The sequence below is a fragment of the Jaculus jaculus genome, chromosome 5, assembly GCF_020740685.1.
Source record: "Jaculus jaculus isolate mJacJac1 chromosome 5, mJacJac1.mat.Y.cur, whole genome shotgun sequence".
In the NCBI taxonomy this organism is placed as follows: domain Eukaryota; kingdom Metazoa; phylum Chordata; class Mammalia; order Rodentia; family Dipodidae; genus Jaculus; species Jaculus jaculus.
In genome coordinates this window covers 41,551,974-41,579,128 of record NC_059106.1, presented here as the reverse complement: position 1 = coordinate 41,579,128, position 27,155 = coordinate 41,551,974, and the positions used below count along the sequence as shown (strand labels likewise).

Below are 27,155 nucleotides of genomic sequence, written 5' to 3'. Positions count from 1 at the left end.
CATTTGCAGAGGCTAGAGACCCTGGCATGCCCATTCTGTCTTTAATCCCAGCAGGCTGAGGTAGGAGGATCTTCATGAGTTCAATGCCAGCCTGAGACTACAGAATGAATTCCAGGTCAGCCTGGGCTAGTGCGAAACCCCACCTCGAAACCCCCCCCTAAAAAGCTACTAGTTAAGAAAAAAGTAGTTCATAGTGGGACATTTTTCATCTCTCAGCAGCACTGAGAAACTAAACACAAACTTTTGTACAGTCTAGACACAATTCTCTAAAATCCTTTTATCCAAGATACTCAAGTCACTGATTCGTGGAGTCCTAATGTTTCCCAGGAAATTTAAGATTACTACACCCTTAGAAATTAAGTGACCCTCAGATCCTTTGTAACCTCTCTAAAACACAACTACAAGGACATTCTCTCCTTGCCATTTGAACAGCTTAAAATAGCCATTCAACCACAATGGATTTTTTTAATTTAAGTAATAAACATTTTTGCCAATAAACATTTTAAAAAGAAGATCTTATTAAGTTAAAATGCAAACATGCCAGTCTTATCTGTAAATCTAAAACATGAAGAGATCATCTCAGACTTCCACCACAAATATCTCTGATAGAACATCACTACCCCCTTGTGGCTTCGCAATAAAAAGCCTTATCTTGAATCTCCTCAAGTGTTCCATTCTGCTGCACTTCCATCACATTTTACATTTTGTTCACTGGGAAGGGCTATTTCATTTCAAGTACTTTCTAAAAAGAGAAAAAACACTTAACATTTTAAAATAACTAAGCCCATCAACTTCCTTGTCATGGACATGCCCCATTTGGGGGAGAGTTCTTCATACAGTCAGTATGTGTATCAATTTCATAGTACTAACTATACAGACATTCCATTTTTAGTATCAATTTACACTTCCAATTACCATTTTAAGATTCTTTTTAATCATAATGGGTAATTATTTCAAAACACCATCTTCTTTTGCTTCCTATAATTTCATACTTTGTACCAATTTCTTATTATCACTCCCAAATGGCTTGAAATCCAACTGCTGAGAAAACCAACATAGCACATACACTCCAGCAAGGGATTAAAACCCAAGTCTACCTTTTTAAAAGATATGAACTTATGGTTGCATTCATGTGCCTTCAGAAATGACTCCTGACAATCTTAATCAACCCGATGAAAGAAAAACATACTTGTTTTCCAAACTGAAAATACAGGATTTTTTTCTTAGTTGAAAAAGTATTTCTGAGCCAGAAGTAGCAGTGTGCACCAGTAACGCCAGCAACTAGGAACTGGATTGGAAGTTCAAGGTCATCCTCAGTTACACAGTGAGTTCAAGGTCATCCTGGGTTACATGTCTCAAAAAAAAAAAAAAAAAAAAAAAGAAAGAAAGAAATCGAAAAAAAGAACTAGGGGCTAATGAGATGACTTAACAGTTAGGACACTTGCCTGAAAAACCTAATGACCTCAGTTCTATTCCCCAGTGCCTCCATAAAGCCAGATGCACAAGGTGGCTCATGCATCTGGAGTTCAGCTGCACTGGCTGGAGGCCCTGGTGCACCTGTCTGTCTCTCTTCTCTCTGCTTGCGAAAAAAACAAAATTTAAAAAGAACAGGAAAAGGAAGGAAGTACCAATGGATGCATTTGGTACAGTTCTACCAAGACATACTAACACAGCTCACTGATAAAGAGTAAACAGACCTACATATCGGATTTATGCATCATTACAGACCCTATATAGCTCAAAGTGTCATCACTGTAACAATGTGCAGGTGACGTGGCCTATAATGTCAATACCCTGTTCTCTCACATATGCAAAACAAAAAGGAGACACAGTAATTGATTGGTGACACTATTCACCCCAACCTTGGACGGGAATAAACAGGACAAATAAGCCACTTTCAGGTGTCAACTTGTGGTAAGAGATAAGGAAAACAGGAAGACCTATCCCATGACCTAGTGAATGGATGGATGCAAAACCCACTAAGAAAAAGGTGCCAGTTATGCCTCTATGCAAAGCCAGTGACTATGTAGACTAGTAGCCATCAGAGCTAGCCTTCAGTATGATTTGCTCTGTTTGGTATTGCTTTGTTCGGGTTATTGTTTCCAGGCATTTCTTGAGGAGAGTCAGTGAGAGAGGTATTTCATTTGGCATGAGGAAATGAGAGGTGAGAAAATGCCACTTAGTCTCCAGGCATTTCCATATTTAAAAATGTGAAGAACTTGCCAGGCATGGTGGTGCACACCTTTAATCCCAGGACTTGGGAGGCAGAGGTAGGAGGATCACTGTGAGTTCAAGGCCACCCTGAGACTACATACTGAATTCCAGGTCAACTGGGCTAGAGATAAGACCCTACCTTGAAGAAAAAAAAAAAAAGTGAAGAACTCAGTCCCAATCATTTATTTCAACATGACACTATACACAAAATTACCCAAGAGCAGAGAGAAGAACACAGCCCCAAGCCAGTACATCTCCCTCAAGTGACCCTCTGCTAAGTTTCAGGAGTGGATCCAATTCATGACTTAAAAGGCTTGGCTAAATCTGAAAGAAAAAAAATAACTGTACATTACTAAATGCGCAAAGGACTCATGTACAAGGGAACATGAAACTACATTGAGAATGAACAGAATACTATGATGAATATAAGAGCATCATTAAATTAAAACAAAAAAAAAACCCTCCAGTCCTTCCATCTTATGCTATATAAGTGAATTTTCCTCAAAGAAAGAAAATAATATATGTGACTGACACTTTGCTTGTCTTTGCACTGGGGTACATATTATCTAAGTTCAGGGTAATAAGATTAACAAGAAATATTACCAATCTTTATATAAGGAGGCTTATGACATTCTCTAAGCAATAGTTTCAAAGCAGAAAGATGGAATGTAACCTTAGAAATACAGCACACTGATGGAAGGACAGAGTCTGTGATAGTCACTGCTTATGCACAGGTATGTCCTCCCTTGACAATGCATGACAAATATCAAGGAAGACAGGCCATCCCCACCTATACAAATACTTTCTAAGAACAGAACGGTAACACAGCTTCATCATGGGACTGCAATATTATGTCCGCTGGCGGCAAAAATAAAAGATCTGGTATTGTCTGAAGAACTGATATCCTGAATAAGACTGGGTATTCAGAAAACAGAAAGTCAGTAGCACACAGTACATTGTAAGAAGCAGAGCAAATGGCCATGTACCACTTCTTCAAGTTCTATGAAAAACAAAGCAGGACTGGAGCCCCTCAAACTTACTCTCACCATCACCCCCCATACACCAGACTAAGGACATCATCAGAGGACATCAGGAAAGGACCCCACACTTCTGTAAACAAAAGCCCCCAAATGATAAAGTATAATTGTTGGTTGTGCTCAAAGAAATAAACTGTTATCAAAGCAGAAACAGAAAGAAACTGGCTACATCCAACATAAACATATTTTCAAAATCCTACATGAGGAACTGAGAAGCAATGTTTCACAGAAAGTCTCCATACATTACATACATCATTCATATACATACATGTATGTATACACACATAATGACAAGAGGTAGGATCTTAGTTACTTAGAACGTCAGAAAAAGCATGGTGACTCCAGAAGACAAGACACTGTGAAGACAATCTATAATGATCTATATGATGGAAATACAAAACACATAATCACTTATCACTACAGAAAACACTCAACACACACAATTTACATGAGCAAAAGACACTGCCAACCACATACTGTAACAACCCTACCCAAGAGTTTCCATAGAAGTAAAACAAAACTGCCTTCCTTCTATACACAGGGTAAAGGGAACAATCTGATATAACAAAGGAAAGAAAAAGCATGCTTCTGATGAATTTATATCATCATTACTTATACCTAAGCTGCATCCAAAAAGAATCTGAAGTTAGTCATCAAAGAAATACAACTAACAGTACTATCAAAAAAGATACAAACAACAGGGATGGGCATGGTGGCACATGACTTTAAACCCAGCACTTGGGGGGCAGAGGTAGGAGGATGGCTGTTTGAGGCCAGCCTGAGACTACACAATGAATTTCAGGTCAGCCTAAACTAAAGCGAGATCCTACCTCAAAAAATAGAAATAAAAATAAAAATAAAGCCGAGCGTGGTGGCTCACAACTTTAATCACAGCACTTGGGAAGCAGAGGTAGGAAGATCGTCGTGAGTTCGAGGCCACCCTGAGACTACATAGTGAACTCCAGGTCAGCCTGGGCCAGAGTGAGACCCTACCTTGAAAAAACAAACAAAACAAAAAGAAAAGGTAGAAATAACAGTACTATTTTAAAGCATAAAAAATTAAAAGTCAGGGGCCTCCGGGCTTAGTGGTTAAAGGTACTTCCCTAGGAAGCCTAAGGACCCAGATTCAAGTCTCCAGCATCCATGTAAGCCAGATGCACAAGGTGGCACATATCTGGAGTCCATTTGCGGTGGCCAGAGGCACTGGCACGCCCATTCATATTCATTCTTATTCTCTTTCTCCCTATCCCTCCCTCCCTCCCTCCCTCCCTCTCTTTCTGCTTACGAATAAAATAAAATTTAAAAAGTACTTTTTAAAAGGGCTAGAGAGATTAGTTAGTGGTTAGTGTACTTGCCTGCAAAGCCAAAGGACCAAGGTTCAATTTTCCAGGAACCACATAAGCCAAATGCAGAAAGTGGCACATGCATCCGGAGTTCATTTGAAGTGGCTAAAGGCCCTGGTGTGCCCATTCTGTCTCTACCTGCCCCTCTTTCCCTCTCCCCCCCCCCCCCCGGTTTTCTCTCTTTCTTTCTCTTTCTCTCTCTCAAATAATGTTTTTAAAAAAAGAATTAAAAGTTAGGTAAGGGCTGGAGGGATGGTTTAGCGGTTAAGCGCTTGCCTGTGAAGCCTAAGGACCCTGGTTCAAGGCTCGGTTCCCCAGGTCCCACGTTAGCCAGATGCACAAGGGGGTGCACGCATCTGGAGTTCGTTTGCAGTGGCTGGAAGCCCTGGCGCGCATTCTCTCTCTCTCCCTCTATCTGTCTTTCTCTCTGTGTCTGTCGCTCTCAAATAAATAAACAAAAATTTTTTTAAAAAAAGTCAGGTAATAAAACAGTAATTGTATCCGGTATCTGGCCTAAGAAAGGTCACCATGCTTTGGCATAAAGTAAGGCATAACACTTCCTGGCTGCTAAAAATTTAAAAGCAGCTCACTTAGTGTTTGATATATAATAACACAAACCATCTAGTTAATCACCAGAGAAAAATACTTATCTACCATTCTTCATATAAAGGCTGTATCTGGCAGTGCTGATGTTAACTGTTTAATATGTATCCCAACTGTCGCCCTGAATGACCTAAAAGTTATGTGTAGGCAATCACATTAAAAAGTTGACTCTACTTCTCTCTGCATACATGTGTGCATGTGTGTGTGCACACTTGTGCGCACATACACATAGACAATCAGGAGGAAAGCTGTTAAATGCCTCTCCCAGTACACCCTCCACCCTTTTCACCACACCCACTCCTAGCAGGAAGGAGGGAAAAGCTCAACAGGATAGCTCACTATCAAGGTATATTTTTGTAAGATTACAATCCAAAAAATTAAAATTCAAGAAAAATTGTACAAGACTTTATTAAAGACAAGTTCACAATACACTGAAATGTCATTCAGATTGAAAGACTAATGAGATCCAGCATGGTCTCCAGCAAAGTCACATCCTCCCACCCCCCAGATCCCAGCCAGAACTGAAGCCCAGTAAAGGCTTCTGGATGTGTGGCTGCAATGATGGCAATGCAGACAGGAACATGACTCCTCCCCAGAGGAACACACTCACAAGGCACCACACAAGAGGCCATCAGCACAACTGTGAGAGGAAAGGGGGACAACAGGAAAACCCTCTAATACTTTCTTTATAATGAGCAGGAAAGAAGTACAACTGCACACAAGGGTGTCCCCAAACTGGGACCTTAGGAATATCCCAGAGTAATGAAAACCATGCAGAAACTGTGCATCTACAAGACAGGCTACCTCAAAAATCAGAAGGACTTCAAATCCTGCCAGACACTGGGCTGATGCCTAGCGTAAACACAGAGCTGCACTACTCATGCCTGACTCCAGAATGGGCCATTTTTAGGGTGAAACTAACAAAATAGAAAATGTAGCCAGTGACAGCATGGTGACACACACCTATAACAAAAGGATCCCAAGTTCAGGGCAAACTGGATCTATATATCAAGTTCCAGGGCAGTTGCAAAGCAAGACCCTGTCCCAAAAGGAAGAAAAACGCAGCTAGGTATGAAGCCTTAATTTGTCTCCAAGAGCAAGTGGGTGCAATGGTACTACTCTTGTGAGGAGGAAAAGCTGACCGGTCTGACCTTGAAGAGGTTTGCATACACATGTCAAGATGTGGAATCCACTGGAGGGTGGGAGAGGGAAACCTAGTTATCACATTCAGGGTAAGTCACGTCTTCAAGAAGACAAGGGATGAAGAGGTCCCCCAACCTTGCAGGGTGGAAAGGGGAAGAATAATGTAAAAAAGAATGAGCAGGCAACCAGAGTAGCTAAGGCACCTTGCACACAGCCAAGACGAGGAAAAGGCTGACTCCTCACCATCATGGAACCCCACCTCACAATAATTACACCATAAGCCTAACTTTAGACAAGAGGTACACTGCTCTGTTAAGCTTTCACCATGTTTCCTCCCGTGACTGGCAAACAAGACTCCCAAAGGCAGTGGCATGGAGAAGAGCCACCACCAGATATGAGATAATTCTCCTGGGTCTATGCCAACATACACAGCAGGTAGTCAAATCTTGATTCTTCCAAGGTTCACTAACACCCCTAAAAATACACAACTCCTTCAAGCCAACCACAGACACAGAATAGAAACAGCTTAAAAGTGAAAAGAGCCGGGCGTGGTGGCGCACACCTTTAATCTCAGCACTTGGGAGGCAGAGGTAGGAGGATCACTGTGAGTTCAAGGCCACCCTGAGACTATATAGTGAATTCCAGGTCAGCCTGAGCTACAGTGAAACCCTACCTCAAAAAAAAAAAAAAAAAAAAAAAAAAAGTGAAAAGAAATCCCTCAAGAGAAAAATCAGACCAAAAGCTCTACTTTCTGGTGGTGGATACTCTGCCCCCATCACCTGCTCAGTATTAACTGAAAGGTAACATTCAGCAGTCAAGGCTAGGGCCCACCTAACCTCAGGAAAAAGCACATCTCCTTACTCAGAAAATCAAGGTGAAGAGCCTCCTGGCTTAGCTAGAAAAGCACTTAAAAGCTACAATAGAGCCCAACAGAGCTAGTTAGGGAGGTTGAGTCTTCACACTAAACATGTCAAAAAGTAAGACTTCACTACTGAGTGACAGAAGACTGGGAGAAAGCAACAGAGGTGGGGAGGCGAAGCACTCCTGGAGCCAGAGCCACTAGCTCTCACCATTTATCAGCCTCAGAGATCCTGGAAAAAATCTTGCCACTCTCTCATAAAGGCAAGGGTGTTCCAAAAGATAACCATCTCCTAATTCCACAACCTCTCTTAATTATCCAAAATACATACAGGATGTACTTGCAGCCACTCATTCCCAGTTGTCATTGAAAAACAGTCTTCTTACCCACTTCCTACATTTGCCCTAAACACAGGGAATCGCTTTATACTATTGCAATAAAGAATCAAGGTAACAACTTTTTATTCCATACAGAATCAAGCTGAGAGCTGCCCCTAAATTCAGAGTGCCTAAGTTTGGGTGCTCACCAGCAAGCACTCTACTCAAGGCTGTGGAGAGGGAGGAACGTCCGGCCCTGCCCACCGCCAGGAGTCGATGAGCCGGCCAGCGATGGCCACGGCCGCCCAACGGGGACATACTTGAGGAGGTGACAAACACCTGAGAGGGTGTTCTGCTTATTCAGTACAGTACAAATGACAAGTGAAAAGAGTGGTGAGAACTGGCCATTTATCAATGATTCTTCTGTTTCTTCTAAGCCTCAAGTCGCTAATAACATTATATGCACTGTACCTATATTTTTAGATATAAGAGTCCTATACACACTGAACAGGTGGAGTTAACCATCCAACCCTTCAAACTTTCTCTGTGTCCATTATCTATGCACAGGTGTGCGTGCATATGTGTACACAAATGTACAGAACATCACCATGATCTATGGGGTGCTAAGAGATCTAAAACAGAAAAAAAAAATAGAGTACATTCAATTTTCCCCTTTGCCAGAAAGGTACAAGACTCAAAGAAATGTTTGGATCCCACAAGAGACAACACCAGGTCCTAAGGAAGGTTCTGGTACAAGGAGCACACAAGCTACCTCTTCTCAAATGGCATGTGGGCGACATGGGTGTCTACACTCCCTATTCTGGATGGAAAGGCATATGGCTTCTCCTTACCCAGCCAACATGAATACCATTTAAGAAAATTAGAAAAGTCAAGGTAACAGGCTCACTAAATATGGCTGACTGGGAAACACAAGCCATAAGGAGGATGTAAGTTCTCTCAAAAGAAAAAAAAAGGGGGGGAGAGGAAGAATTGGGAAGTTTATTTCAAAGAAAGGTTCAAAGACTCTTGAGTGTGGGATGTAGAAAGTCTGGTTCTTCCTGCTTAGAAGACAGTAATCAGAACACCAAAAATCAAGGGCATGTGACCCTTTTCCCTGTGGGGTAGTCTCAACTGGGGAAGGGTGTCCTCTAAAATATGAGAGTCAACGGGAAGCAAAAATATACTCTTGTTTTCCTGCGACAGGGGTGTCATTACTGTGGTCAGTTGTCATTCAAGTCTAGGCACAACGAAAGCTCTGCCCTACATCCTATTGGGGTAGCCAACCTTGCCCAGACAGGGAACTCCAAGGGGAGGGACCTCCTCAGGGTGGACAAGACAAGTGAGGGAAGGAGAACCAAAACGTCCAGCTTCCTCCACGAGAAAAAGAGGACAACTCGAAGGGTATTCAGGAAATGAGCTCACCCTAACCCAAGAAAGTGTAAGGAGAGTGTACACAATCTGGGAGAAGTGTGTGCTTTTCTATTTAGAAATCACTTCAGAGTTGCCACAAGCCCCCACGATCCACTGAGCGAGGCACGAAGAACATGTGTAAGCCCGAGTCCCCTAGTCCTGGCCAAAAAAAAAAAAGGGTCAATCACAGGAGTGCAGCGGCCTCAAAAAAGATTCCCAAAAAGGGGATGTGTTGGGGGGGGGGGATCACAGGCTCAGACGTGCACCTGAGCCAAACAAGGATCGGGGTCACAGAAGGTAAAGGGCATACGGAGTGTGGGGACCCCACCCTCCCGGTGGCGGAGAGGGTGCAAGGGCAAGACTAGGAAGTGCACGGCGGCGAGGGGCGGGGATGCTGCGCAGGCCCCCCTTCCATCATCCCTTTGGGGGGTCACACGAGGCCCAGGGCTGAGGGATGCTCGTCAAAACAAGGTCCCCCTGGGAGGAGGAGGGCCAGCTTGGGGACCCCTTTCTGGATGGGAGGCGTCTCAAGGCTGTAGAGAGGGAGGAACGTCCGGCCCTGCCCGCCGCCGGGAGTCGATGAGCCGGCCAGCGATGAGCGCCGCCACGGCCGCCCGACGGGGACCGGGCACCGGCAAGCCGAGCCGGGGGAGCAAGGGGGGGGGGACCCACAGCGGATAAAAGTTTCCACCCCGCGGCTCCCCATCATCCATCCCCGGGCCGGCGCGGGCTGGAGGAGCGGGCGGGCTCGGGATGGACCGGTCCGGGTGGGGGAGGCGCCGGCCCTCCGCGGCTCCTCCTCCTCCTCCTCCTTCCTCCTCCTCCTCCTCGCTGGGCCCGGCTCCCGCCCCGCGCGCCCCCCGCCCCGCCGGCCCAGCCCGCCCCCGGGGGTGGGTGTGGGGCGCCGCGCTCCGCCACCCCGCGAGTCACCTCAGGACTCGGCCGCGCTCCGCGTCCTCCCCACCCCGACCACGACCCCGCCGCGCCCCCGCGCCGCCGATGCCCGGGATGTCCGGTAAGGGCCGAGGTCCCTTCTCCTAACCGTAACATCACCCTCCTCACCCTCAGGCCCTTAAGCTCCGGCTCTTACCTTCCGGCTTGTTTTCGGCAGCCATTTCCCCTCCGCGCGCCACATCCTCCTCCTCCTCGCGACCGGGACCCCGAGCGCGCGCCTCGTACCGCCGCCGCCGCCGGCCCAGCCACCCCGCCGCCGCCGCGCACCCGCCCTGGCCCCGCCCCGCGGCCCACGCACACCGCCTATTGGATCACACAGCTGTCACTCATCGCTCCCTCTGCCAATCAACCTGCATCAAGGGTCTCACTACTCTCCGGGAGGAGCGTCCTATCCATCCATTCCATTGGCTACTTACCACCCAATGGACTAAAGTGATTGGTCAAGAATCAACGCCCCCTCCCCACCCACTCCCAGGAAAGCCCGCCTTCTAGACCTAAACAAAGCTTCCCAATAGCCAGAGCCAGAAAGAACGAGCCAATGAGAAAGGAGCCGACACGGAATATTTCCTCGAGGCCAGGACATGGTGTTTTGATTGGACGTCACTGCAGTGTTTCCCAAGCCGTCCAGACCAATCAAAGGGGGTTCCCGGAACTCGGGAACAGCGAAGGAAAGCCCCGCCCCTGAGCGTGACCGTCATGAGGAAGACGCTTGCTCATTGGAGCGCTGGGGCTTTTCCCGCGTGCTCCCGGGGCTGAAGGACGTTCCCGGGGAAGCCGCTGCCGGCGCGTGGGGTCCCGGTGGCAGTGGAGGATGCAGCGGGATCTCCGGGCTCCCACAACCTGCCACGCCGGCCGAGAGCGAGCCCCCCAGGAAAGGTTCTTGAGCGCTGAAGAGCGTCGGGTCACCGTGCCCCTGAGCCCTTCGGCCCGGAGTCCGGGCGTCGCTGGCCGCCGCGGGGGGAGGGCCTCTCGTCTCCCGCCAAGCCCCGCCCCCTCCCCCCCGTCCCCGGCGCCCCGCCCCCTCGGCCCGCGCTGCCGTCGCGTCCGCCTTCCGCTCCCGCCCCGGGTGTGCTCCGATGTCCCCTTTTTCTTGCAGCTTAAAATACTGAAACTTTATTTTGGTCACGTTGCCCATGTGACCGACGGAGCCGATGAGTCATAGACGCCTGTCCCAGGATGAGGCCGCCGCGCGGATGTTCGGAACGATGAGCCCCGGCGTCCCTGGCATCCTGGGCTATTTCCAAGCGCCCGCTGCGCCAGCGCCGGGTGCGGGCGCGCTCCTCTGCCAAGCCAGATGTCGGGGAGCCAGAGACCCTTAAAACAGAGGCAGAGGAGAGCACCGCTGCAGCCTTTCTGGAAACCCAGCCACGTCGGAATAGACCTGCACGTCTTGAATGGAGAAACTCCGAGCTGCGGGGCATAGCGCTCACCAAAGCCATGCCCCGCTCTAGAGATTCAGGAATTCTGTACGTGGGCCGGTGACCCCAGAAACAAAGGACAGAGCTTGAATCTCAAGTTTATTATTTTTAAAAAGTTAAATAAAATACATCCGAAATCTAACTTGTCTGTGTGTTACAGTACGGTTTACAGTGAGAACATTTGATTCCTCGATATTTTTTTCTTTTGCTTCTGTTAGTGACAACTAGCAGAACCAGTGAAAAACTCGTTCAAGTGTTTTGGCATTAAGATTGACTGTCAAAGCAAATTTTGTGCCAATTGTAACATGTGTTCTTTTCCTGGTCTTCACCAGTGAAAATTCCTGGGTTGGCTTTTTTTTTTTTTTTCCAGAAATAAAAATAACCCAAAAGAATGTTTCCTATTGTACGCTCATTCTTCAACAAGCTTAATTTTATAAGCTTCAAAAAAATGCAAAATTTTCACAACTAGGGTGCAATATTTTATCGATTAGCGTTCTTAATAGTACCTGTGTTGACGATTTGGGTACTGAAACAATGTTCTTGAAAGTGCTGGTGGCATTGTAAATTAGTACAACCCTTTTGAAAAGCAATTTTACGGTCTTTATGGAAAGCCATAGAAATGTCTATCTTTTGACCCAGTAATCTTACTTCAGGGAGTCTATTCTAAGAAAATAACACCAAGTGCAAGAAAAAAAAAAATGTTTGGTGTGTGAAGGCATTCTTCACAAGATCCCTTGTATTTATTACAACAAAAAATTGCAAGCATCCGGATGTGCTAACACTGGGTATTTAGTGAGTACATTGTGTTACATCCACATGAGGGAACATGCTGGCCATAGATATTAAGCAGAAAATTTTACCCATTGCTGGGTGGGGCAGGCATTCAAAACTATGGTGCTCGCTTACAAGATGACAGATGATAGGGATAGAAAACTGCAATTTAGATTGGGCTTTTAGCATGTCAGAGTGTTCCCCAGTGCATTCATGAAGCCCTGTGTTCCATCCCTGGTACCTCTTAATTAAGCCACACATGGTGATGCACACCTGTAATTCATAGCAGTCAGGAGGGAAAGGCAGGAGGATCAGAAGTTCAAGATCATCTTCAGACACATAGTGAGTTCAAGGTCAGCCTGGGATACCTGAATGGGATGGGTCATTGGTTAAAGGCACTTGCATGCAAAGCTTACTGGCCTGGGTTCAATTCTCCAGTACCCACATAAAGGCAAAGGCACAAGGTGATCCATGCATCTGGGGTTCGTTTGCAGGTTCAAGAGGCCCTGGCACGCCCTCATTCTTTTTCTTGCTTTCAAATAAAATGTGGTTTTTTTTAAATACTAATATACAGTACGCCCAAGAAATGGCATTTGAGAGATAGAAATGATTTATTATTTATAATAAATTTCTATTCTTGATAATTTAGTTGTATCCCTTTTATTATTAAAAAAAAAATAGTGGAAACAAAGTAAGTTCAAGGACTGACCCAGTGGCATATGCCTATAATCTCAGCACTTGAAAAGCTAAGCCAGGAAGATTGACATGATTTGAAGTCAGCCTGAGCTGCACAGTGAGTTCCAGGCCAGCCTGAGACCCTGTCTCAAAGATAATAATAACAAATAGGTTTAAATGGGACACAAACACACACACACACACACACACACACACACACACACACCTGTAGTCCCAGATAGACTGAGTCAAAAGGATCACTTTAGCCTAAGAGTTCAGGGCCAGTTTGGGCAGCATAATGGAACTCTGTCTTAAAAATGATGGAAACAGGGCTGGAGGGATGGCTTAGCAGTTAAGGTGTTTGCCTGCAAAGCCAAAGGACCCAGGTTCAATTCCCCAGGATCCATGTAAGCGAGATGTACAAGGGAACACATGCATCTGGAGTTCATTTGCAGTGGTTGGAGGCCCTGGAATGCCCATTCTCTCACTCTCTCTCCCTTTATCTCTGTCAAATAAATAAATAAAAATAAAATATTTTTTTAATGATGGAAACAGGGGGAAGATGGTCTCAGTGGGTAAGACTAATTTCCACACAAACATGAAGACCTAATTTGCCCGGGGTTTGATTCCCTAGCACCCATATAAAAAGCCGGGCAGGACCACATACATCTATCTGTAATGCCAGCCCTACAAGGGAAGCAGAAACCAGAGACTCGCCAGGGCTCACTGACATGGGAGTCAGGATGGAAACAAGCTACCAGTTGAGGGAGAGACTCCATCTCAAGGAAACGCACAAACAGATGAGTGACATAAAGGAGGATGCTGGACGCTCTCTTCTGGTCTCCAGGAGGCACACATGTACATATGACACACACCACACATACTCTACACATGCAAAAAATAAGTGATGGGGATCACAATCTTCTGCCCAGTATGGACCAAATGCTGTATTAGATCCAGAGACTATACCAAGAAATACAGTTGAATGTTTTCCTTCAAGTTACTCATAGCTTAGCAGGTTAACACCAGTAGGAAAAGGTGCAGTGGACATGCAATAGGAGGCAATGAATGTCACCTGAGCCTTCAGTGTGTGTCACCATCAACATTGAAACTACCTTGGATCAAGCCAGTGCAATGGTACTTAAAGTACAGCCTGGCAAGGTCACTGGGGCTCAGGATCTCCAAGATTTCCTCAGGGCCCAACAAGGTCAAAAGCATTTTCAAAGTGACACCATCACCATCTCAACCTCCAGCATCCAACTATCTCTTATTAAGTCAGATATCAAAGAGACTTGCAAAATTGTAACAACAATGCCATTCTTTCAGCTAATTTTTTTGTTTTGTTTTTGGAAATTTTAGTTATTTCTCATTTAACTATGGGTTTATGTTAACCTGTAACGGATTTATTATTTGTTTTTAATGAACTAGTGAATGTTTTAACTTCTCAGTTTTAATTTAGACTGTAGTATCTAAGTCTAGATAAACAAATTCACATAAGCCAAAGCTCACTGGGGTCCTCAGTAATTTTTTAAAGGTCTTTTTTTTTTTTTTACTTTATTTATTTATTTGAGACAGAGAAAGAGACAGAAAGATGGAGAGAGAAAATGGGCATGCCTGGGCCTTCAGCCACTGCAAACAAACTCCAGATGCATGTGCCCCCTTGTGCATTTGGCTTACATGGATCCTGGAGAATCAAACATAGGTCCTTTGGCTTTGCAGGCAAAATGCCTTAACTGCTAAGCCATCTCTCCATACCCTCAGTAATTTTTTTGATTTGTGCATGTGTCTATATATGTGTATGTAGTTTGTGGTGTGTATGTGTGTAAGCATGGTCACTGTATGCATGTGTGTATGTACATATATGTGTATGTATGTGTGCATATCTATGAGCATTGGTCCTCCCCTTCTACGTTACTTGAGACAGGTTCTCTCTTGTTGGTTGCCACCATAAAAGCCAGGCTAGCTGGCCTATGAGCTTTGGCATCTCTTGACTCCACCTCCCATTGCTGAACGCATGTTGGGATTACCTGGGTTCTGGAGGTCCAACCTCCAGTCATCAGGGTTGCACAGCAGGTGCTTATAAACATTGAGCCAACTCCCCTTCACCTCTTCAGTAATTTTTAAGTATATAAAGAGGTCTTATAACCAATGAGTTTGAAAGTTTCTGTACTAGAGAATGAGATTTGTGGAGGGCTGGTTTGGGAGATGTTTGTGTTTCTGCTTGAGAAAGGTACCTGAGAGAGGGGCGTGTTAAGTACAGTAAACAGCCTGCATGCACTTAGTTAGGGGAGCACTTAAAAGATCACCTGAGCAGTGCACTGCTCTGAATCCTTTGGCCCTGAGGCTCCTCAAGCAACTATGTCACTAGTCAGTAACAACCTACACAGCAGATGACAAGAATATTAAATTGTTACTTTTTAACCTCAAAAATATATGTAGAAGGGCTTTATTTCACAATCAGCTTGCAGAAATCGAGTGACTCTATGACGACAGGTCATGATGAAGATGAAAGGGGACAGGCTTCCTCGAGTTGGAAGTTAAGAAGGTTTCCATAGTACTGAACTGGGAGAGAACAGCAGAACCGAGCCCATTCCAGACACTCCAGCTCTCCCAAAGGAAAGAAAAGGCATGCCGCCTGGGTCATGTCACCAGGCAAACAAGAGAGAAGAAAGCAAGAGTTTTGTTTTGTTTATGGGCCAAAAGCCAGCAATATCTAAATGTTCTGCTTCCAAGAAGTCTTTCCTCTTCCCTATTTTTAATTTTTTTTTTTTAGTTTTTAAGATATTTATAAATTTGCATGCAGTTAGAAGAAATGACAGCTGTCTTATAATTCCCACACTCAAAAAGGTGAGACAGGAGGGCTGTGAGTTTAAGGCCAATGTGGGCAAAATAATGCGAATTTTGACTCAAATAAAAAATGACAAGTAAGCAAGTAGATAAGCAAATAAATAAATAAATTCCTTTTTGCCTCTTTGTTTTGAGACAAGGTCTCATGAAGATCAGACTGTCATGAACTGACTATGTAGACCAGGTTGGCCTTGGACTCATAACAATCTACTTGCCTCAGCCTCCCAAGTGCTGGGCTTACAAGTGTAAGCCACCACACTCGACAATTAATAAATTCTTTACTGGGAATGGGAATGTAGCTCAGTGGCAGAGTACTTACTTGGCATATATAAGCCCTTGACATAAATCCCAAATGTCACAAAAATAAAAAAGGAAGGGATGAGGGCTGGAGAGATGGCTTAGCAGTTAAGCACTTGCCTGTGAAACCTAAGGACCCAGGTTCAAGGCTCGATTCCCCAGGACCCACGTTAGCCAGATGCACAAGGGGCACAAGCATCTGGAGTTCGTTTGAGGTGGCTAGACGCCCTGGCGCACCCATTCTCTCCCCCACCCTCTCTCTCTCTCTCTGCCTCTTTCTCTCTGTGTCGGTCACTCTCAAATAAATAAATGAAAAAAAAAAAATATATATATATATATATAAATGTGTGGAAGGGATGAAAAGAAGAGGAAGAGAAAGAAAGGAAAGATGAAGGGAAGGAAGGAGGGAAAGAAGAAGGAAAAGAAGAGGCTGGAAGAGATAATTTAGTGATTAAGGCACTTGCCTGTGAAGCCTAAAAACCCAAGTTCAATTCCCCAGTAGCCACAGAAGCCAGATGCACAAGGTAGTACACACATCTGGAGTTCCTTTGCAGTGGCCATGGGTCCTGGTGTGCCCATTCTCTCTGCATGTGTCTGCCTCTTTCTCTGTCTCTAATAAATAAAATATTTTTCCAAAAGAAGGAAAAGAGGGAAGGAGGAAGAAAGGAAAAGGAAGGAGGGAAGGGAAAGGATGTATGTGCCAGTAATCTCCAGTAGGCTAATGCAGGAGAACTGAAAAGCTGATGGCCAGTCTGAGCTACATAGCAAGACCCTGTCTCAAAAAATCAAAAAGGCATCAGGCAAGCATGAAGGAAGCATTCATGTCCCCTAGCCTTCAAGAAAAACTTAATGAAACTTCTGACCTTAGTTTATTAAAGCCAACCTTTCAGCAGACCATCCATGCTGTCTGATCCTATAAACTGTCCTCTTCTCTGGACCTACCTGCTTCCATTTAGCAATGACAGCAGATGGCAGATGGCAGAATCTCAGAATGTCTACTCTCAGGACAGCAAAGTATAGACATGTCAGATACCCCAAACAGAATAAAACATTTGGGCCTATTATAGCCTGAAATTTCAAGTCATTTGAAATATAATTTGAACACTACAGGTTTGCCTGATTCATGAAACTAGAAATGTGTTGAAATTTTTGAGTTGAATAAGTTTAGTTGTTTCAATTGGCCAATATTTACTGAAAGGTAATCAAATCCAAAGGAACGGCAGGTCCAAGGAGCAGCCATATTATTTCTGGTCAATTCTATTTCCTTTTAGCAATTAAGACCTAGAGCAGAACATTACCCTTCATCATTGGAGTGGTAAGCGAGGTTGTTTAAACAATGACTATGATCATAAAATCTTTCCACATGATCCAACTATTGCATAAAACACACCTGAGTGCCCTCGCTCTCCAGGGCCCTCCTTGGAGTTTCATCTAAATGCCTTTGTTGGGATTATCTCACCTTCATACTCTACTTTGACAATCAGTCCAAGTTTTTCTGGACATCTCTTTCAAGCCAGAGTCATCCTATTCTCTCTTCAAACTATGGCTAATATAACCCGATTGTTTGGCATCTTTTCTTTTTTAGCATGTGTGGGTATATGTGTAGTTTTGTGTGTGGTGTGTGCACATGGGGTGTACACATGTGCACACATGTGGGCACAGAGAGCATCAAGTATACTCCTCTATGCCTCATCTGTGAGCTTCCTTGAAACAGAGTCTCTCACTGACCTGGAGCTGCTGGCTTTTGGTCAGACTGGCTGACCAGCAAGCACCAGCAATTCCCTGCTTGCTCTCTGCCTTCCTCAGGACTGGAGGAACAGGCTCATGTGGTCAAGTCCAGCTGTTTGCATAGATGCTAGGGAATAGAACTCAGGGTGAATCAGGCCCTCATACTTGCATGGCAAGCATTCTTATTCACTGAACCATCTCTCCAGCCCCAATCTCATAATTTTCACTGGTTTCTTTTTCGAGGTAGGGTCTCACTTTAGTCTAGGCTGACCTGGAATTCACTATAAAGTCTCAGGGTGGCCTCAAACTCACAGCGATCCTCCTACGTCTGCCTCCCAAATTCTGGGATTAAAGGCGTGCGCCACCATGCCCAGATGTTTTTAAATAATATTTTTACTTATTTATTTGAAAGAGAGAGAGAAAGGATAGGTGCAGCAGGGCCTCTATCCACTAACATGAACTCTAGACGTATGTGCCACCTTATGCATCTGGCTGGGTACTAAAGAATAGAACCTCGGACCTTTGACTTTTCAGGCAAATGCCTTAACCACTTAGCAATCTCTCCAGCACAGGTTTCATTGTTTATGTAGGCTCAGCATGAATGACATGGCTTCTTTTCTAAGGAGGAAAAAGGATAAAATTCTGGTTTGCAAAAAGTGCCATAATTTTTGTTGTTATTCTTTTGGTTTGCTTTGGTTTGGGTTTTATATATATATATTAATTTAAGAGAGCGAAACAGAGAGAGTGAGTATGGATGGTGTATTAGTCAGGGTTCTCTAGAGGAACAGAATTACTAGAATGAATTATTTTATAAAGGGAATTTATTGGATTAGCTTACAGTAGTCCAATAGCAGTTGCAGGCCTGAGAATCACCAAACCTGGTAGCTGCTCAGTCCACGTGGCCAGATGCCTCAGCAGTCCCGACCCGGCACTGCAGATGGTGCCAGAAAGCCTGGAGGCTTCCTGAGGAGCCACTGGGTTTCGATCCACATGGGTCTTCAGTTGATGTTGGTCTTTAGTCCGTACTGGTCTTCAATCCACGCTAGAAGGTAGGGAGCAGCTCCGGCAGCCAAGTGGAAGGAAGGAAGGAAAAAAGGGAACTCTTCTACCCAGAGCTTCCTTATATCAAGTCCCTCTCTGAGCAGGGCCGCCCACTCTGGGGGAAGGGCTCACCCTGGGAGAAAGACCTCCTCCTTTAGTTGATCCTTCCTAGAAGCAGCCTGTGGATTACTAAACAGATCAAGTTGACAACACCTTAACTATCACAGATGGGCATGCCAGTACCTCCTACCACTGCAAATGAACTTCCAACACATGTGCCACTTTGTGTATCTGGCTTTACATCAGGCCTAGAGAATCAAACCTGGGACCATCAGGCTTTGCAGGCAAGTGCATTTAACTGCTGAGCCATCTATCCAGCCATAGTTTTGGGGGGTTTTGTTTGTTTGTTTTGTTGTTTTGGTTTGGTTTGGTTTGTTTTTTTGAGGTAGGGTCTTGCTCTAGCTCAGGCTGACCTGGAATTTACTATGGAGTCTCAGGGTGACCTCGGACTCGCAGTGATCCTCCTATCTCTGCCTCCTGAGTGCTGGGATCAAAGGCATGCACCACCATGCCCGGCTAGTTTTGGTTTTTTGAGACAGGGTCTCATGTAACCCACAATGGTGGCCTAGAACTCTATCTCTGATCCTCCTGCCTCTACTGCCCAAGGGCTGGGATTACAGGTGTCTGTCATGACACCCAGCAGAACTTCATGACTTCTGAAGTCAACAGTTTTAGGGAAACCAGGATCACACCTCTGTTTTAGACCCAGAGAGAAATGACATTGGTGAAGCCCCCTAAATGGCTATAAAACAGAGAACTGCGCTGGAGGTATGGCTTAGCAGTTAAGGCACTTGCCTGCAAAGGCAAAGGGTGCAGGTTCAGTTCTCCAGTACCCACGTAAACCCAGATGCACAAAGTGGTGCATGCATCTGTAGTTCATTGGCAGTGGCTCTGGCATGCCCATTCTCTCCTCCTCCCCCACCACCACCCCATCTCTCTCTCTCTCTAATTTTTTTTAAGGAGAGGGTTGAGGGCAACTACACAATCAATCCCTGCTTCTGCTTTCATTCATTTATTCACGGTGGGTCCTGGCAGTGAATGGAGTATTATTAAGGTTGCTTACTATGTTGCCCCAGGCCACAGTGAAGAGTGCTCAGGAGAGGGCTCATGGGTTTTGTTTCCCTTATTTTCTTACTGATGTTCTCAACACTTACCGGAGTACATTATTCCTACACTCCGTCTTCCAAAGAAGCTTCAGTTAGATGTTGAAAATTAAGTGGTCAGTCAGAGACAGGGTGTAGTGGCTCAGTCCTATCATCCCAGCACTTGGGAGGCTGGTCTCAATCAAACAAGTGAGTAGTCAGCCCCTGAAATATGCGGGACATCATGACACATCTGTAATCCCCGCACTGCAGAGACAGAAGCAGGAAGATCACACATTCAAGGCCAACCTGAGCTACCTAGGGAGAACCTGTCTAAAACAAAACAACAAAATAACAAAATACAACTGAAATGAAAGCCTCCAATGTGCTAGCACTATAGTGTTGGGGGGCCATAAAGGATCATTCCAGAACCACCAAACCACTACCAACTACAAGAGTGATTGAAGAGTTTAGCCCAGAAGTATTTATTTATTTTTATTTATTTACTTATTTGACAGAGAAAGAGGGAGAGAGAGACAGGGAGGGAGAGAATGGGTGTGCCAGGGCCTCCAACCACTGCAAACGAACTCCAGACGCATGCACCCCCTTGTGCATCTGGCTAACGTGGGTCCTAGGTCCTTTGGTTTTGCATGCCTAGACCACTAAGCCATCCCTCCAGCCCCAAAAGTATTGTTAAGATTCTTTGCTCGTGTGTGTCATTCGATGTGTATACTGCAGTGTGTGCTATGTGCAAAGCCCCATAAGCTTGTCTGGGGCGGGGGGCAGGTGGAGCTCACCTGCAGTGACAGGAATAGAACATCAGGTGTCCCAGCCCTTGCCCTTCTACCTAGTGTAGAGTTTTGGTGGGTTGTTGTTCTTGTTGCTTTGTTTTGTTTTGTTTTGTTTTGTTTTGTTTTGTTTTGTTTTGTTTTGTTTTGTTTTGTTTTGTTTTGTTTTGAGCTGGAGCTTGCTTGTGTGGCTCTGCTCCCTTCTGGACTGGGGATTACAGGCACATGTTATACACGAACTCTGGAGAGCTAGAATCTGTAGACCTAGAGATTTGAACTCGCAAGCCAAGTATCCGGTCCCCTGAGGCCCTTGTGCTTCAGCAGGAAGCACACTTAATCCCTGAGCCATCTCTCCAGCCTCCTAGAGACATTGTTGTCATTAGCTTTTCTGTTTTCAAACAAGGGTTGCAGACAGGAAAGGTGGCTTGTGCCTATAATGGCATTACTCAAGAGGCTGAAGCAGAGGATTGCCATGAGTTGGAGGCCAGCCTGTGCTACAGAGTGAGTTTCAGGGCAACTTGAGCTAGAATGAGACCCTGCCTCAAAAAAAGAAGAAAAGGGACTGGAAGATAGCTCAACAGTAAAAGGCACTTGCTTGTAAGACCTAACGGCCCCAGTTTCAATTCCCTGGCACCCACAGGAAACCAGGTGCCCAAGGTGACACATATGTCTGAAGTTCCTTTATGGCAGGAACAGGCCCTGGCATGTTCCCTTCCCACCCCACCTCTGTCTCTCTCACTCTCAAATAAATAAACTTTTTAAAATTATTTAACTGTGACAGAGGAACTTATGAGATCTAGGGCTGTAATGCTGCTGGTGTCTGACTAAATGTACATATGACACTCACCAAACTGCTTGGTACGCACTTCTCATAATGTTCATACCCATATATTAATGCTACTCTCACTTTTGGTTAGAGAAGCTTCTCTTTTCAGATAGCAGTGACCTCTGGGATGATGCAAAGGGCACCATAGTGCTAAGAAGAAGTGACAGAGGAATGTACAGCACTGAAACATCTCTATCACACCTTCCAAGGCTCAGGGTCCATTGTGGAAGAAGTGGCAGAAAGAATATAAGAGCCAAAAGAAGGGTAAGACTCCTTAGAGTTCTCTCTCCCAGACACAAAATGGCCTGGATATCCATGACCTTGCATTGCCTGACACTACCTACACAAGGTCATCATAATAGGAGGAAAAGATAATGACATCAAAATAAAAGAGACTGATGGAGAGGCAGAGGAGATGTGATGCAGAGTGGAGTTGTGCAGGGAAAAGTGGAGAGAAATTATCATGGTTTATTGTCCATAATTATGGAAGTTGTCAATAATAAAAAATTGTAATTATTTAAAAGAAGGACAACAGGGAGCACTTTGTTTTTCTTTACATATTAAAACAATGGGAAATTATGTAGCATGTAAAAACTGGGGGCAAGCCAATGTCTGCCGACACATGGGGGTCATATTTAGTAATTTTAGGAGTATTAATTTTAGTTCTTAGTTTTTGTAATAAAGGTGCTATTGTTAATTTGATTATCATATTGTGATGAGGTATAGATTATTGGAGGATATTGATAGTATGGGCCAATGTGGAAAGCTCTTCAGATTAAATGTTTGACTGAAAAAAGGCACAGTGCATAATACATACTATTCTCATATGGATATAGAAAGTGGACATAAAGTCTATTCCATATGTCAATATTCATGTATATACAGAAACAGTCCTAAAGGAACAACCATAAATTTACCCATTTCCTATAGTTACTTTTGAGGATTAAACTGAAAAGAAAAGGGCACTCATTATTTAATATAATTTAGTTTTTTAATTTTATTTATTTAGCTGGACATGGTGGCTCATGCCTTTAATCCCAGAACTTGGGAGGCAGAAGTAGGAGGATTGCCATGAGTTTGAGGCCACCCTGAGACTCCATAGTGAATTCCAGGTCAGCCTGGACTAGAGTGACACCCTCGTAAAACCAATATATATATATCTGAGAGAGGGAAAGACAGAAAGAAAGAGACAAACATAGAGAATGAGTATGAGCACAGCAGGGTTTCCTCCCATTGCAAAAGAACCCCAGATGCATGCCCCACTTTGTGCATCTAGCACTGGGGAATGAAACCTAGGCCATCAGGCTTTGCAATCAAGTGTCTTTAACCTCTGAGCCATCTCTCCAGCCCAATTTAATTTATTTTTACTAATTTTTTTAAAAAGTTTAATTTATATATGTTGTGCACCCATTTAACAAATATTTACTGGGTGCTTATGACATACTTCACACTAGTTCCAGGTGCTGAGGATTCTGCAGTGAACAAAATAGACAAAAGTTCCACCTTCATGGAGCAGACATGGCAATGAGAAAGACAGATAATCAACACAAAAATGTGTGGCTGGAGGTAGTAATGGTACCATGAGAAATGGTTGGACTAAAATACCATGAGAGACTAGGGTGGGAGGTGTTTTTATTGAGGGTAGGCAACTGGGTCAGATAAGTCTCCCCTTGGAGTCCCGCAGGAAGTGAAAGGAGTAGCTTTGAGGTAAGGTGGAAGAATGTTCTAGGCAGAAGAGATAGCAAGTTCAAAGGCCCTGAGGCAGAGGCACTCATGTGTTATAAGAACACTGTGAGGCCATGTGGGAAGAGTGCTGGGATGTGGATCCAAGGTGCAGGCTAAGGTCAGGCCACACAGATCCTTCCATTCCATGGGGAAATCTTTGAATTTTATTCTGGAGGTAATCAGATGCGTGGGAAGGTAGGTGTTGAGCTGAAGAGTGTTCTGTCACTAATTTTGGTTGTTGTTGTTTGTTTTTCGAGGTAGGGTCTCACTCTAGCCCAGGCTGACCTGGAATTCACTATGTAGTCTCAGGGTGGCCTCGAACTGACAGCGATCTTCCTACCTCTGCCTCACGAGTGCTGGGATTAAAGGTGTGCACCACTACCCCCAGCTTCACGGATGTTTTAAAAGGATCTTTCAGCAGCCGAGAAGATGGCTCAGCAGTTAAAGGTACTTCCTTGCAAAGCCTGGCATCCAGAGCTACCCATGTGTAAGAGAGGAAGCAGAGAAACTAAGCAGGAGATCACTGCAAACTTGAGGATTTGGTGGAGGCTTAGATGAGGAGTATTATTCCAATAATAAATTATCTTCACGTCTTTAAGTCAAATGTGTTCTCTTAACAATTCTGGAAGCCAGAGGTCCAGAATCAGCTTCATTGGATCATAATCACCATGGTGAAGGGGCTGCTACACTCCTTCCACAGGCTCTCAAGAGGATCCCGGACTGGAGAGATGGCTCAGCCATTAAAGGCACTTGCTTACAAAGCCTGACAGCCCAGGTTTGATCCTCCAGTATCCAAATAAAGCCAGATGCACAAATTAATGCACGTATCTGGAGTTTGCTGCAGCAAAAACACCCCAAAGTATCCATTCTTTCTCTTTCTCTGCCTTCCTCCCCTTCCTCATGAATAAATAAAAAGAATTTTAATTGAAAAATAAAAACAGGGCTGGAGAGATGGCTTAGCAGTTAAGACACTAGCCTATGAAGCCTAAGGATCCAGGTTTGATTCCCCAGTACCCATGTAAGCCAGATGCACAGAGCGCCGCATGCATCTGGAGTTCGTTTGCAGTGGTTAGAGGTCTTGGTGCGCCCATTCTCTCACTCTATCTGCCTCTCTCTCTCAAATAAACAAACAAACAAATAAATAAATAAAGTATTTTAAAAAATATAAATAAAAGCAGCTAAGGAGCTAAAGAGATGGCTTAGCAGCTATAGTGTTTGCTCGCAAAGCCAAAGGACACTGGTTCAATTTCCCAGAATCCACGTAAGCCAGATGCTCAAGGTGGTACATATATCTGGAGCTCTTTTGCTGTGGCTAACTCTCAAGATAGGGCCTGTGGACATTCCCCCAAAGAAGGAAAAATGTGGGAAGGTCATCAGATGCCCACCTAAGAACTCTATGCCAACTGTATGCGGTGATGCATGAGACCTCAGGGGGACATAGGAGGTGGGAGACCAAGGACAGTGAGGCCCATGGAGCAACTATGGGGAATTCGTCGTCCGTTCTGGTATAGGACCACTGTTACATCCACTTTGGGGTCTCCACACTCTTCACTCTGCTGTGTAAGCAACCTCAACGAGATCATTGGTTCATCAAAACGGGTTTTGGTGCAATCATGCTTTAGTTTGTTGTCTGCCCTATCTAGGGTGAGTAGGCATTTATTTGCATGTCCCCGAGGAAGAATTTTCATGTTTGGTTTTTGTTTTGTTGTGTGTCAGTTTGGGTTTTTCCTTGAAGCAGGGTCTTGTGTAGCCCAGGCTGGCCTTGAACTTGCTATGTAGCCAGGGATGACCTTGAACTGGCCTGCCTCCTGGTCTCATGTGTTGGGAATTACACATGTGCTCCACTATAGCCAGATCAGTTCTTGGAATTTGAGGCTGAGAAATGTAGTTCCTGATACTGCATTTAAAGACCGGAGAAGGAGCAGGCTTAGGAGAGGGTGGGAATCCACAATTCCATCTGAGACATGCTGCTAATTCTGAACCGTCTGTTAGCTATCCCAGTGGAAATATCAAGCCAAGTGTGTATCTGCATCTGAGGCACAGGGGCTGTGGCTGGAGATACGGAGTTGGCAGTAACCAGCAGCGGATGGTATAAGGTGAGAGGATTAGATAAGGCTTCCTAGAGGAGGAAGTATAATTCACTTTTGCTCCATCACGATTTTCAACAAGATAAAAGTCATGATTCTCGTGCAAATAGAAAGCGAGTATGTGTCAAGGATTTTCTTCAGCTTTTTAATTAACAAAGGAACTTGTAAGATGTTGAGACTGATTCAGGAAGAATTCAAGGAACAGGGATAGATTTATAGGTAAGCAAGAATGCTTACTAAGAGATGCATGATTGGATAGTGACCTGTGAGACAACCAAGTGACATGTTTGGGGTTATCTTTCCTACACAGCAAAACTCAGCTGCATATGATGGACAGGAGTCATGTGCTCTTCCCTTTCTATAGACAGGAAGTTAAAGGTGCTTACCCACATAGCTCCCCCAGTGACCTCTTGCTCATCTTCTAAGCTAAGACTATTTTGCCTGACACAACCATTCAGCATCTATTAAGCACCTATCAAGCAACTGGCACTACCAGGTTTGGTAGTACACAACTGTAATCCCAGTGCTAGGGTGGCAAAATCTCCATGAGTTCAAGGCCAGCTTGGACTACAGAGTGAGTTCCAGGACAGCTACAGTTACATATTGATGCCCTGAAAGAAATAAATAAGTAAATAAATCACTGAATAAAAGGCAGATTCCTGTTCTCTCTATGCATCCATCCTAGTGGGAGGAGCAATAAACACAGACATTCTAGTCTTCGTGAGAAGCCCTGAGGAGTAGAAAAATCAGAAAAGGACAGTTAAAAGGACCAAGAAAGCTAGAGTGAGACCCTGACTCAAAAAAGAGGATAGGGCTGGAGAGATGGCTTAATGGTTATGGCACTTGCTTGCAAAGCCTAAGGATCTCCAAGTCCCACATAAGCCAGATGCACAAGGTGGCACATGCATCTGTAGTTCATTTGCAGTGGCTAGAGGCCCTAGTGCAACCTCTCTCTCTCTCTGTCTCTCTCTCTCTCTCTCTCTCTGTCTCTCTCTCTTTCTCTCCCTCACTCTGTCTCAAATTTTAAAAATTAAAAAAAAAAAGTGGGGTTAGAGAGGTGGCTCAGCAGTTAAAGGCACTTGCTTGCAAAAAAACCTCTCGGCTTCCGCCCGAGTGCACTGCGGCGGCTGTGTTCTGTCGCGATGGAGCAGGCATCTCAGTGCAGTGAGCCAGTGCTGGATGCTAAGTCCCAGGTCGCTAGCCAGCTTGTAGATTTTCAGTGGAAGTTGTGTATGGCTGTGAGCTCGGACAGCTGCAGATCGCTGAAGTATCCTTATGTGGCCATGATGCTCAAAGTGGCAGATCAATCTGGTCAAATAAAGAACAAATTCATTGACATGACAATTCCACAATTTCAGAATTTCTACAGACAGTTCAAGGAACTTGCTGCTGTGATGGAAACTGTGTGATAACTGATTATTTGGTTGATATTTTGCTATCATCATTGTAAAATAATAGATGCAAAAGAATGTAGCAAAAGAATGTACACGGTATTTATTGAATAAAATATTTATTTATTGAATAAAATTGCATTTTGATTTTTCTGGTCTTTTAAATAATAAAATGAGGTAAGTGGCAAAAAATAAAAACTTCTCTCTCAAATAAACATGTTTTTTTCTTCTTTGGTTTTTCAAAATAGGGTGTCACTCTAGCCCAGGCTGATGTGGAATTCATTGTGTATTCCCAGGGTGGCCTTGAACTCATGGCAATCCTTCTACCTTTGCCTCCCAAGTGCTGGGAAAAAAGGTGTATGCCACCGTGCCTGACTTCAAATAAATATTTTTTTCATTGGTGGATGGTGGGTGGTGGTGGGTGGTGGTAGTGGTGGTGGTGCAAACAAATATTTTAAAATGAACTTTGTAATATGTGTACTGTTGAGACTAAGCAATATTTATTTACTTATTTATTTTCAAGCATAGAGAGACAAAGA

The 27,155-nt window shown here is 44.5% G+C and overlaps 2 protein-coding genes and 1 long non-coding RNA gene across 18 annotated transcripts in view; 2 read left to right on the top strand and 1 right to left on the bottom strand.

Moving 5' to 3' along the window:
- The window catches only part of Camta1 (calmodulin binding transcription activator 1), a 933,671-nt gene extending 923,547 nt beyond the window's left edge, over window positions 1-10,124 (bottom strand). For 15 of the 16 annotated variants that reach the window (XM_045148752.1, XM_045148751.1, XM_045148756.1 and 12 more), the window contains exon 1: window positions 10,017-10,124. In XM_045148752.1, coding sequence (XP_045004687.1) covers window positions 10,017-10,061 — 45 coding nt within the window. In that variant the 5' untranslated portion in view covers window positions 10,062-10,124. The remainder of the gene's footprint in view (window positions 1-10,016) is intronic. The other variant, XM_045148753.1, reaches the window with a different exon arrangement.
- Window positions 10,125-10,236: 112 nt separating this feature from the next.
- On the top strand, window positions 10,237-11,440 carry LOC123460839. Its single transcript, XR_006637238.1, has 2 exons — window positions 10,237-10,756; window positions 10,977-11,440. It is a non-coding gene; the product is annotated as an uncharacterized LOC123460839 (long non-coding RNA).
- Window positions 11,441-26,367: 14,927 nt separating this feature from the next.
- Window positions 26,368-26,634, top strand: LOC101612563 (COMM domain-containing protein 6-like). The gene has a single exon (XM_045148612.1). The coding sequence runs from the start codon at window positions 26,368-26,370 to the stop codon at window positions 26,632-26,634; it is 267 nt and encodes an 88-aa protein (XP_045004547.1).
- Window positions 26,635-27,155: the final 521 nt, after the last annotated feature.